Below are 13,956 nucleotides of genomic sequence, written 5' to 3'. Positions count from 1 at the left end.
ATATATATATAAATATATACTTGTTTGAACTGACCTGTACTAAAAATAAATATTCTATTTTTGTTTCAGATGCAATGGGTAAGTGAATCTGTCTTTAGCCAAATCAGCATTATAGGTAAGCGTATTATGGAATTGGTAATAGATGAGTTCCTCTTCTTTGAGCAATGCAGAAATTTCTCCCTCATACTCATATAACTGTTTGCGAATTAATTATCATAATTAATAAAGCGATTTGTTTGATTAGTGATTCTTACTCGAAAAAAACCTAAATCGAGATCGTTCTCATTGAAATACTTGTCGTAATCGCTCAGTTTGCTCAATATTAATGTTTACGTATATGTCGTGAAATTACTGATGGTGACACGAAACATAATTGCATGCACACGTAAACACGTATGATACAGTTACGCATATAATTAAAAATGGTTAATAAAATTTCAGAATGTTAAGAGTTAAAATTAAAATTAAGCGACGCACATAAAATCCATAAATGTAAAAAAATTTGTTTTCCAAATTTACGTGATTTAATTCTAACCGCTTTTATTTTGTCATCTGTTATATTTGGCGAAATAAATTAAGCGCGATTAAATTCGGACATCGCGAGTATAATGTTTATTTAGCCTGCACAAAAAAAAAACATTTTAAGCTAGCAGATAATAAGAAAAAGAAATAAATGGCGATTACTCATTCTCTCTCTCTCTCTCTCTCTCTCTCTCTCTCTCTCTCTCTCGATTCGATAATAATTCTCTTAATGCATCTTGTCGGCGACACAGTCTAAACGAGGATCTGTGAAATGATCTTGCATTTACTGATCTGTTACGAGCGCAAAAGAGGCCCACTCTTTTACATTTTTTCTTAATGCCCTCATATGCGTGCAGCGTGTGCCGCAATAACGAGCCGCTTCGACTTAATTAGATTAATTAGATTGCGAGCGAAGCGGATTGTGCTCGACGAGATCGAGCTTGCTGAAGATCTATCATTAACTATATGTAACGTCGCTAAACGATCTCTTTTTCTACATGATATTTTATTTTAACAAAATTGCTCATTTTACTTAAATTTTTAATTGTTGTAATGCAAGAAACATATACAATTAATTTGGAATTGATCAAACTTTTGAAAATGTCAATTTACATCTATCTTTTCTCTAATGATTCTCAACATTAGATTAATTATACTGCATATGTTACGTGTATTTTATATTCATTGTATGTTATATTCACTGAGGTTTGAAACAGTACTTAATTTATAGATGATAAAATGTGATGATTTAAAAATGATAATTCATATAAAAATACTAATATCTTATATTGCTTTTGTTAGTAAATCAAGTAACATGGCAACTAGTAATATCGAATAATAGAAAACGTAGACTAAACGACGTATGGATAATAACAATCTTGAACGAATTACTCTCATCTTTCTTCAGATAATCTTTAACAACTCATGCAACTATCATTAATCCTTTAGCTAAGTACAAAAACTCATATAATCAATCTCTGTGAAAGTAGATATCGTTACAATTATCTTATTAGTACTTTAGTGCCATCCAATCAAATCGAATTACGTCAATAGTATGTAATTTAGTCTCACCGACTGATCGCTAAAATTACTTATAATATTTATAATATTTATATCGTTGGCGAAATATAAACACCGTTACCAATTTAAGTTAAATAATGCAAATATTATTAAAAGAGTAAAATATTATTAAAAGAGTATTTCGAATATTTATTACGTGTATTATGAACAATATTATTAACTAATTCAAGTGAAATTTGATAAATTATCAATTGATGAAATGTATGCTGAAAAGAAAGCTTAAAAGTTTCATCGTAAGAGAGTATGCTCCTTTTTTTGAGCAGTGATTCATTCGCTAACCAGCCGATGATCGTGCATACGTGCAGAACGAACCTATGAAATGAACTATCGAGAAGTGTGACTGAGGAAAAAATATAACTGTAGAGAAAGAAAAACATTGGAAGATAGAACGCGCGAGAAAAGGCTGAAATTAAATATTAAATTGCGCAATTTGAATCGTTATATATACAATTTAGCATTGTACTTTTCAGTTTCGCTCTGAAGTACACAAAACAAATCTTTCGACAGAATTCCATGATAAGAGGTATTCGCGAAATGCTCGCTATATCAGGCATCGTTTAAAGTGTAATTATCAGTCGTGACTTGAAATATTCATTAACGCTTACAGCAAGAAGCTTCTTATAGATACATGATGGCTAGTAGAGCGTTAAAGTGTGCATTAGTTGTTCGACTACGAACTTGATATATCATGCATAGATATCAGAAATCATCAGAATCGATTCATGATTTCCGTTGTGGTACAAGATATAATTTAATATTTTGTAATAATGTAGATAGTCGAAAGAAAAATGTTGATATGAAAAAAATGGAAGGTGATTATTAACTCGTTTGCGGATATTTTCACACTTCTGTATGGCTAACAATATCAGGACTAATTGCTTCAGAATTCTGACAGGGATAAGAGCACTCCTCATTAAGCATATGTATATATTTTGCATTATATGATGTTAGATAAGTGAACATAAGAGGAAATTGAAGGAGGAGTATACTAATTTAATACATACGCGTTCGCGTTCGACGATTCGCATGAAATTAATTTCGTGCCAACGCATCGTGTCCGAGAGAAATTAATTTCGTACTGTCCATCCTTATAAAAATATGATTATGAACGGCGTGCATTACAAGCGGCTTAAATTGAGCGCGGTGGTAAATCAAGTATGGATGGGCAGTTAATTAAAAAATTCGGTAGTAGCCGTGAAAGGTTGAAATTAAATTTAGGGGCAAGATACGATTAACGACGCGTGTTTATACTTATTGGATACTAAGGTCGATTGAATCTGACGTAACAGTGGCAATTTTGGGGAAGGTCTGATGATAAGATAAAATGACTTGTTTGTAGATGTTGTCTCTTTGATCTCTTTATATCGTATTTGTATTTCATGCAATTATATGTTTTCTAGCGTTTTCTCATAAATAAGTATTAATTATTTTCTCTCTTTTTTTTTATCACAGTCATTATCTTAGTATCTATTTCTTCTTCCCACCACGAATGTCCCACCGTAACATGTATTAATAAAATAGATATGGTTTCGTGGCAGATTGTCGATATAATATGTGTTGGTCGCTGTTTAAATTAATTCAATGTAACTGAATTCGTAACGACCAGCGTGTTGTCAGAACGCTCGCATCCTTGTGTCCATTTCCTGTGATAACGCGTATACTTATGCGTATATAAACGGACGTATTAGAGACACCGTCTTTGCCTTCGCAAAACTGGCGAGATGGATAAGATAAGAAACTCTTACTCTGTTTCGATTATTGACCGTTCTCGATTGCTCTCAAGACTCTTTGGCACCTCATTTCGAGATGCAGAAGTCTCCTTAGCTGCCATTGTACGATTCCGAACGGAGTCGTAATGGCGCGTTTGTCAGGTCGTCCGACAATTAGAATGCAAATCTGCTCGCATATGCATATGCGCAAGCTGGTTCCTTAGCCATTCGCGGCCCGTGTGTCGCTCTATCCGCCGGATCTCGGCCCGCCAAGATTCATTCGAGCCAAGCACTTTTCAGCGCAATCCGTCGATCGGGCCCCAATTTTATCACGTCTTCGGCTCCGAAATTTGATGCCTTTTATGACGGCCGTAAATAAGAATAAGAAGACGACACGATAGCGCCAGGAATCCATTCAGACGATCGACGGTATATATTCGAACGAATATCATCTGGTTGGTCTCGTGGCGCTGATTAAAATTAAATAATACTTTTGAAAGTTTTACAAGTTTGCCATAAGCCATTCGGTGGCTCTTGTTTTTTCTCGTCTCGTTCTCGGGAATAGATAATACAAAATGCATCATGGCATGGACCGAATATTGCCAGTGACTCTTTAAATATGCGTAATGAATATTCGCAAAGACCTGCACGCGTGACGATAAAAGTTTCACATTGTTATGGCGAATTGTTCCAATTCGGTTTCAACTTTTTCAATGGCGATGGTGGCTTAAGTATAAAACCGTACCTGCGCATATTCGGAGATAGAATTTCTTACGATCAGAACATACGACATTTACGCGGTATTAAAGTCAGTTTTCCACAATCTCGGAATGGCTACGAGCCGATTAACATCGATCGCGGTTATGCACTAGGATTTCTTTTACATACATATTGTGCTTGATCCCTCGGAATTTATTTTTAACAGTGGTCTTCTTAGACTTTACCAAGCGAAGCTTCTCATATTATTTCGTACGTCTCGAATTCTCGATACGTTCTTCTCTCTTATCTAACGGCGAGAAAAATCTAATCGGATTTTTTCGCAGTTTGTGCCGAAGCGGCATTTCCTTTCATCTTAGTGAGCTCGTTGCATCGGTTTCACATTTTCGTGGCGTGTCTCTTCGAAGTCAGACGATTCTGTAACATCGCACGGTCTGCGGTCGCCCGACAAATAGATTACGTGCTCGCGAAGGGTATTCTTCGTAGGGTGCCTAACCGCCCTTCTTCGCCCTTTTACACATGCTACTCACGTACTCACGTACTCACGACGCGTTCCGGGTACGTCGTATTCGCCCAGAGTTGTCGTTCGACGCGTTCTTCTCTATTCTGTCCTCTCACTTTGGAGCGCCTCTCCAAAAATTGCAACGCGTTAGCACGAAATCCACTAACCATTCCATTATTAAATCTGTGTCCGCATTACATGGATATAGGGGCGTCGCGGCGTCACCGGCATTAAAATTCACATCATGCCGGAACCGTCAAAACGATGAGACACGAGCTTCTCGTCGATATGCCGGAACGGATTACACATAATGACTTTATCTGCATCATGCAATTAAGCCGTTACCGCATCGTTCGTCGATAATGCATCCTTGATAAAGAAATTATTTTTTAATTTATTCATATGCCTCTCCCGACATCGTTGCGCGCATTTTTATCGCGACGAATATTGTATGATTCTTCAATTATCCTTTTCTTATAACTATGCACGAATGACAATATAATTTGGATCTTTAATTAAGAAAATATTTCATGTGTCATTGTTGTCAAAACGCGTGAAACGTATTTGTTGAAGGTCGTTAAAAAAGCTTTCTACTAGATAAAACTTTTATTATTAAATAAAACACAAAGTGGATAATTGTCTCTCATAAGTGCACCGTGTAAATGCAACCAATTTGTATTGTCGCCCATTGCGACAACTTTCGCACTGGATTTTACTTTCAAATGGCGAAGTGTGCTTACCCAAGATTTTAATTCGCGATGAGAGCTTTGGTCCCGCCACTGTCCATCCTCGTGGCGTCGGTACACAAACTCTAATTACATTCTAGAGTCTAATTATTCCTCGAGGGGCAATCTTGGTCGCTGACATTCACGCTCGCTTCCCTCCAACATCCTGATCAGCCCTCGTTATAGTTATCTCGATTAGTCAAATTAATCATTCATTTATCGAAATTTTGCTGAATAATTAATTTCTCCAAGATCTTTATTGATCAATAAATGATAATTTAACCTTTGCTGTTGTGCTCTTGTGCGACTATACTTGTGCTACATTTAGCCATCTGTTTTATTTATTTAAATATATTCTTACTATTTTTAGCTTTTTTAGCCTGAGAAATCATTTCTTTGTTAGTAATAACACTTGTAAGAAATACATATACGTTTAATAAGTATTTTTTTTATTCTGTAAGTACTCTCGTAACTTGAAGCGAATCGGGTTCGTGACATCTGTGGACCATAATAATTATAAGGATTTATTTCATACTAATAAGGAAGCAATATTTCAATATCTATACCTAAAGTTAATTATTAGATGACTCGTAAATTTCTCGAGATGCTAGTTTGCTGCGCTATAATAAATTGCGCGATCTCGATTGTTCTTCTCGATTTCTTGTCATAAAGGACAACATGGCCATGAGTTACCAACCAACATCAACGGGATTCAGCGACGAAATGGGAGCGAACGGCAATCGGCAACCGACGCGACACGCGATACTGAAAAACCAGAACGCTTTCGACGAGGAGGTGACTAAATCGACCGTAAAGTGCTATCACTCGCTGGCGAGGACGCGCGAGCAAGAAAGTTGAAAACAGGAGAAAAAGGAAGAAACGTGGAAGCTGGGATCGGATTCGTACGCGTTCCGCTGTTGATTATGTAGAAAAAACTTATGTCTGTGATCTTACCGCAAAAGAGACTCCGAAGTTGTTTATCTACTTATTATGTCAGTCCGTTGCTAATTGGGCATATTTGAAGATCAGAGCTTCGGCGATCGTGGCATTTTCGCACGTATCTTATACGAGGAAGGAGATTGACCCTCTTCTTCATCCAACGCGCCATTCCTCGCACCATCTCACAGAATCTTCTTTTATTCGCGGAGTTCACTATTATACAAGGATACAATATCCAGCCTTGACAGGTTTTGGTTTTCGGTTCAACGCAAGAACAGACGCATTTCGGTGATCGCGACTGACTCGCCATCCGTCTTTGAGGAACTATCGCGCCATCAGGCTTCTCGCTGCGTGCATACTTGTGATCTTAACTTCTTTTTCTTTTTTCTGTGCTCGCAATTCTCAGGCCGGTCCAGGGCGTCTCTTCTTTCGTTGTTGCAGCGGCTGACAGCATCGGGCGCCGAGAGATGCATCGCTTCATTCCACACGGCCGGCCACTTAATCCACTTCCCGAAGACTAGCATTGCGCGCGATGACTTGTGCGAATTCGGACAAGTGCCCGCGTAATTCGTGATGGAAGATTATTTAACTTTTCATTCTGTCTTGGTACAGAGTACCAAGGGGAGATCCATTTTTTAGATTTCTGTAATAAAATGTGAAAAATAAAGGAGAGATGAAAAAGAGAATAAAAATTCATTGTCATTCTTTTTTTTGTACGTAAAAAATTAAATCTTACAAAAATTGTCGGAGAAATGGTTTCTATTCTAAAATAGTTCGCAGGAATCATCCTGATTTGTATGCAGCTTTTCGAATATACATATAATATCGCGGATCTCTCACGCCGAGTTGAAGTCAAAAAGCAAATTTGCGATCATCTTATCCTTATATTTTACAATTAAGCAGATGTCATAATTTAAGCGATTTAAGTCATAATTTTGCGAAGAGAATGAACGCGAAGCGCGATCAAGATATCGAGCTATTGATGAATGGAAAGAAACGTGATTAGAACGAAATGAAATGGCGCAAGGGAAGCGGGACAAAAAATAAGCATAATATTCAGCAAGAACAGTCATTTATGCTATAGAAGGTGGGAGAAAGTCTTATCCGACATCTTGGATAGGATGTGTATAGCCAGTCGCAAGGTAGTACAGTTTATTAATGTGATTTATGGGGAGGCGAATGCCCTCCCTGAGCTGCAATCCTTCGTGGTTCCACCATCGCCTTTCCCGCCTACCTTTCCAGTGTATTCCGTCGTACTTTCCGTCGTGTATCGAATCGATCGAGTTTTGTTATACTTACTCGCCGAGAGAAAAAAAGAATGCACCGTCGTGTATTTATGCATTTGTGCGTGCGTGCGTATGCTTTGCACAGGTGTGTAACGTGGTACTTGCGCGTTCCTCTTGTTTCTGTCGACTTGTCCCATACGGTCTGCACAGTCGGTCGGTCGTTCGATTTAAAGTGTTCTCGGATAACAATACATAAGCTAAAATGACGCGCGAGTCGCTTTGATAGTTCATAAAATGAAACGGATTTTGATTCGGTACCTTTTGTAACATAATTCGCCATCTTATTGGGTTATTCAGCGTTGCGAATGACTACGTTTCTCAAATTTTGTGATCGCAAATAAAAAGGAAGGATTTATGTAAAAAAAAAAAAAGTTCGAATTTATCTTTTCTTATCGAGCACATAAACTGCTATACATTTTGATAGTGTATTTTGAAGATTAATGAGAGTCAAAGAGTCTAATATAAAAATATGAAAAGTGCAATAATGTATAATAGTAAACGATTAAAGTTAATATGCGATCACATACACGATGGTCTCTTGCTCAACGTACATCTATTATATATATATATATATATATATACACATCTCATAACAACTAAATAATGATTAAATGTTTTGTCATGATAATGAATTCTTTGACTGACGCACGTTTAGTGTATTTTTGCGAAATACTTTTTATATAAAGTTATTTTTATATAAAGTTGTTGCGCTATCATTTGCACAGCGAGATTCGAGCAGACAAGCAACGGATAACGTATGTTGCATTCCTTTCTGAAGCGACTATACAGTGATATATACAAGAATTTACGCTTATTCTATATAAACAACTGTGAGATAATTATATATTTTTATAATTTTTATAATTTTAGATAAGGTACACATAAAATCAAACTTAGATACTAACTTGATATATAATGCTTCGTTCTTATTGATTCATATTTTGATGGTTTCGTATTTTTGTTGTCTCCGTAAGACTATTACAAGGAATTTTCTTTATGCGCGGCACGAATACGTATAGCTGGGTCGAAAGAGAGAGCATGGACCACGTATACTCTTTCTACGCGAGGTCCCAGGACAGGGCCAGATCCGCAAGGAAAGTGGCGAGTGGTCAGTGCCGAATACCAAACGAGCGTTCGTCCCGTTTGGACGACGACGAAGCGGTGTGTCATACATAAGGTATGACCGGACCGTAGAGAAACGAAAGAGGGCGAGATAAAGGATGGAAATGGCGCGGAGCAAGGGAAGGTGCGAAGATCCTAGTCCGGTCAGTGGAAAGAGGATATCGAAACGATATAACGTTGCATCGCCGAGTTCGCGGTCCATCTTGCCCCTTGGGACTGGAACAGGCGATTTTCTCGGGTCCTGATCAAAGGAAGAGCTGCGTGCGCGGGCATATATTTCCGTGTCGCGTAATATTTCATGAGCCGTTTCTCTTTGTCGACGATCAGCCGCGCACGAGGAATAGGAAATTGCTATCCGAACGCACTACGTGGCCACTTCAACACGACACCTCGATAGCGGTAGAAAAGAAAAGAAAGAGAATGAAAAGTGGAGCTGTGAAGCGAGTGAAAGGGGATAATTGCGACGGGCACGATCTCGTCTTGAGGTCTCACGCAAGACTGAGAGATAGAGCATTAGAAGAAGGAAAAAAGAAATTTTGATTTTTCACGTCAACGATAAGGATATTAAGTGATCGGTAAGTGAAGGCGATAGTTCAAGACTCGAAATCGCGTCAAAGTCGAAATTTGTCAAGAATTCATCGTTCGCTGATTATTCGTGCATTATTTATCTGTCCGCTCGATTCACAAAAATTTTCGTGATTCTGTATTTGCAATTTCTATATATATTTTGCCACGCTTATTTCGCGTACGTATATTCATATATGTATGTTTTTGGAATTATTATTTGATATTGTGTATAGTACAATACATAATTGATTTAAAAAATTGCATTCTGTAGCCCGGTAGTGTTACGATGCGAAAGAAATTCTACATCATCAATCTTATTTGCTGACGATTGTACTCTCAAGGCCACCGGTGACTCGAATTCCTTCGTGTATCGAAATTTCATTCAAATTCTCAGCACTCGCGCACGACACAAACAGCACATTGCGCTTTGACCATCTTGCAAGACGCGTGTTCGCTCAACAAGATCTGAGAATCAATAGTAAAGGAACTTGAAAAGTTGGAAGGAATTCTCATAAGAGAGAACGAGTCGAACGAGTTTTTAAATTCACGTATTAGTATGCGTTTTGAATATATTTCCCTGATCAAATCGCTATTATATAGTTTTTTGGTTTCTATGTCTTTCGAATATTTTAATAAATATTTTAATAAATATCAAATTGTACTACGAATAATTTGAATCTTTTTTAACAAATAGAATATATTATTTTGCTATTTAAATTTGCTCTCTCTCTCTCTCTCTCTCTCTCTCTCTCTCTCTCTCGCTTTCTCTCTTTTTTATTATGTTCATGAAATATCAAGAACACAAATTAAAAAAAAATTATAGGTGAATAAAGTTTTAAACGCAGGTATTAAATTGTCAATCATTGAATAAACGTCCACAAGAACTCTAAACGATTCAGCATCGAGTTTGCAGATCGTATCAGGTACTTTCAGTTCTTTGCTTGATAGATCGGTTCGCTGACGTAATGTTCGATGCAAATCGTCGAGTGCCAAGTGAACGCGCATCGGAGATGTAACTCCCACGGAGGTCCCAGCGTGATCACCGGTCAATTTTTTCGTTCCCGGGTGATTCGTTTAGCGACGTAAAGGGACGAAGATGACACGGCGTCTCGCGGGAAATAGGCTACAACGAGAAATCTGAACGCGTATTCCTACACCCTACGTGTGTAGTCGAGAAGGAGCGCCGCGCCAGAGTCATTTATCGAGTGCTCGTCAGACTGCGTTGCGCAATACGAGATGTATAAGAAGCAAAAGAGAACATTGTGGAATAACGCTTCTTTCTCGCCTGCATCGTTCGCAAATAGATCCCATGGAGACTCGCGGTGGTTATCGCGAGGTAAATCGTCTCGCGCGTAGTGATTCGCTCATCGCGATCAGAAAATGGGTTCATGGGTAGCGAAAGGACGGTAATTGATTCTCATCGTCGCTACCGCGTAAGGAAGGTAGAAGGTAATCGATCGTAACTGAGAAGTGATTGAGGTTTAGTCGGTACTTGTGTTATTAGTTAATCAGTTAATCGTGCACATCGTGGAATGCGGTGGAAGATACTTGAGCGTGACTGAAATAATCGGAATGGGGTATCGGAATGTACGTGGGATATACACACAATTGAACCGACATTCTCGACAATATTTAACATTTTTTTCAACTAATCTTATTATCTATCTGCTCGATTATTGTTTTTAATATCATCGCGCGTGTGCGCATAAATTAAAGGTCGCTTTAATTTATGCCATTTCTTGGGAAGTGTTTACATCACGGGAAAAGAACAGTCGATTCTCTGAGACGTGGGCAGGATGGATAATCTTTGAGGATCTATCTCGATCCCTCGTTCGGTCACGCCCAGGGTAGGACTTGGCGGCTGCTGCGCGTCATCACGCCGTTCGTAAATTCACGGCGGACAAACTGGCAAGAATAGTTCGCATAATTCCTCAAGGCCTACCAGTTTTGACGGCGGCGGTCAACCTATCTTGGCACAATCTGCGTCTCTCGCTTGCTGCTGCTCCGTTCACTGTCTGCCTCTTTCCGTCGAAAGTTCATCCGTCTTTTTTCATCTCTCCTTCATTCTTTCTCCATTGCTTTCTATACGTCGTCTGCGGCCTGCTCTGTGAATGCACGACGGTTTTAGATTCTGGATTCTTAGCGACCGAACGGAGAAATATAGGCCTGAGCAATGCTAGACGAAGATAAAACGCATATGTAAAAGATATAGTTAATAAATTTTTAATTTGTTATTTCTTCTATTAACGTTAAATTATCATCAATTGAAAAAAAACTGTAAAACATGTTTCGATAATATAATAAAAATTGAAAAAAATTTTAACATATTTATAGATATATCTAATTAGTACTTAATATCGACAACAAGTTCGTATCATATAACAGCTCTCACAGATAGGAAAAAAATATATTCTGGAAGTAAAAGAAGAAAAGTAGTGAGACCAACATTTTTTATTATCATATCGACACGATATCTGCAGCCGGTGTATTATAATACTCGTTAAATACCCGTATCATGTATTCTGTGTGAAAATTGGCTGATATCGATAAGCAAAAAGCCGTTAGGAAAGATCACAGAAACGCACCTTCGATGATAACGATCAGGTAATACCCGTATTCTGCAGGCGCGTATGGATACCTGTAAATGTTCTGCGGTACCGTGTGAGTCGCGAGGTATGCGTTTTGCATTTTGCACGCATGCATGAATCACGGTCTTGCCTACGTCGATTGGAGATCGAAGGTCAATCGAGATCCCATGCGAGAAGAAGAGTTGGCGAGCTTGATTCGTCTATGACGGGGCAGTTGTTGCTTTGCGAGTGTGTGCATAATGAATGTACAATTAAAGGTTGCGGTTGCGTTGCGTCGCTGTATACAACTTATCGCATTCGGAGATGCATAAACTGGTTTCGTGCGAGTCAATTTAGCTTTGCGAATACGCGAAAGTCTTTCCCGCGCTGTTTCCGGTTGCACAACGATTACTGAATCTTCGCCTCTGCTCATTCATTAACTAACGATCGTTTTGTTACTCTTTCCATTTCCTTCAATTTTCTTCGTTGCACAATTAATGATTATATGAGAATTTTCATCAATTTCATGCAATCTGCGATGCATTATTCCGTCGATTGTACGTACAGTTATATCAATTGCAGCTGCTGAATACGATTATTTATATAAGAAGTATATATTAATTTCAAGTAGAATAGTAAAAGAAATAAAATATGCGACAAAAATATGCTTGATCCGCTGCATTGATCGTGTAGCATTGCTTTGCGTTCGAAGAATACTTGGGGGAAAAACACGAAGCCGAATGAGAAAAAAGAAGAGTACCAGTAAGCTGTAATGCGCTTATAATTAATTTCCGCGTAATTAGAGGACGTTGGCGCGGACACGGATGGCACGGCGGTTATCTCGGCCGGACGATCGTTACACGGCAAGCTTGCGGATGGAGGCTGCACAATGAGCAGCAGCTCCCGTTATTATAATACATCGGAGAAAATTAATACACGCCAGGCGTAATCGGTATCTCATCGCTTAAAATAGGCAGCAACTACCTAAGTACAAACGGAAATTATTATCAAGCGTTTGAATGTATTAAGAATTATCACACATTTTATATTGTGATTGCATAAATACACGACAATAGTCATGTCGTCATCATTTATAACTTCGAAATAATTCAACCACGTGTTTTTATATATCTAATTTTTTCACATGTGATTGAAAGTTACAGTCATAGCTTGTTTCAAGAAAGTCTTTGCGAACGCTTTGATATTAGCAAATTCACGATTCAGTCTATTTTGGGTATGTAATTTCGTTGACGGACTGACGAGTGAGCGATGTAAATGCTGGACGTATATGGACGGCGCGGCGCACGATTTGACCTCGCTCAGTTGAACTCTCGTCGTGCGACGCGTTGTAAATCATCAGGGCCCACTGTAGTAGCGATACACGTCTGAGCAGTTTGATGGCCGCGGCTCATTGACGCGGTTCCTCGAGAGAGAGAGATACCCCTCCATTCACAGGATTCGCGCTGTTATCGTATATCCGCACGCATTTAGACTCCACCTACCACCGTTCCATCGATCGCAATCACAATAACGTATATTTTTTTTGTTCCGCTGCAAAATGTTACACTCATGCGTTTTAGTAAAAGTAAGAAAATTGATGATATTGTCTTGTTTTTACATTCATTCTATGATTTTTATATATTCGCAAAACTTTGCAAAACTAAACTTAGTTAAACTGTAGTTACTAAATAAATTATTATTACAAATATATTAGTTATATAAGCTATAAGGTAATTAAAATATTAATGCACATCAACATTAATCATTAATACTAGATTGATACAAACTTTATTTCTTTTGCAAACGCATTTTGATTTTTTAAGTTTCAATTAAAAGTGCATGAGTAGGATGTGTAAATAAATGATCAAAATATATAATATCTTTTACATACATCTACTATTTTTCTAATTTTGGAGTATCATAATAAACATAGCGATATATATATATTTTTTTCAACATAATATTGGGTTGTCTAGAAAGTTCGTGCCGACTAACCTATATAATTTAATAAATGTATACTAAAATTTAAATCTTCTGCGTTTCAATTTTCTTTCAAAATCGGTACGAACTTTCCGGACAATCCAATACATTCTATTATGTAACTTATCGATCGTTTGACCGAATGAACTTATTGGGGCTAACTTACGTTAATTTGCCTCTCTCACAAATAACTTTAGCAGTGTGTGAAATATGACATTAATCCCATCTCGTTTACTGATT

The 13,956-nt window shown here is 37.9% G+C and overlaps 1 protein-coding gene across 1 annotated transcript in view; it reads left to right on the top strand.

The window, feature by feature from the left end:
- LOC108687289 (homeobox protein homothorax) overlaps positions 1-13,956 on the top strand; it is a 382,549-nt gene that overhangs the window by 158,946 nt on the left and 209,647 nt on the right. Inside the window, exon 10 of the mRNA XM_018192982.1 lies at positions 70-78. Coding sequence (XP_018048471.1) covers positions 70-78 — 9 coding nt within the window. The remainder of the gene's footprint in view (positions 1-69; positions 79-13,956) is intronic.

This window comes from Atta colombica, unplaced genomic scaffold (genome assembly GCF_001594045.1).
Source record: "Atta colombica isolate Treedump-2 unplaced genomic scaffold, Acol1.0 scaffold204, whole genome shotgun sequence".
Taxonomy (NCBI): Eukaryota; Metazoa; Arthropoda; class Insecta; order Hymenoptera; family Formicidae; genus Atta; species Atta colombica.
The sequence above is the reverse complement of the archived record's forward strand: the minus strand, read 5'-3'. Positions and strand labels throughout refer to the sequence as shown.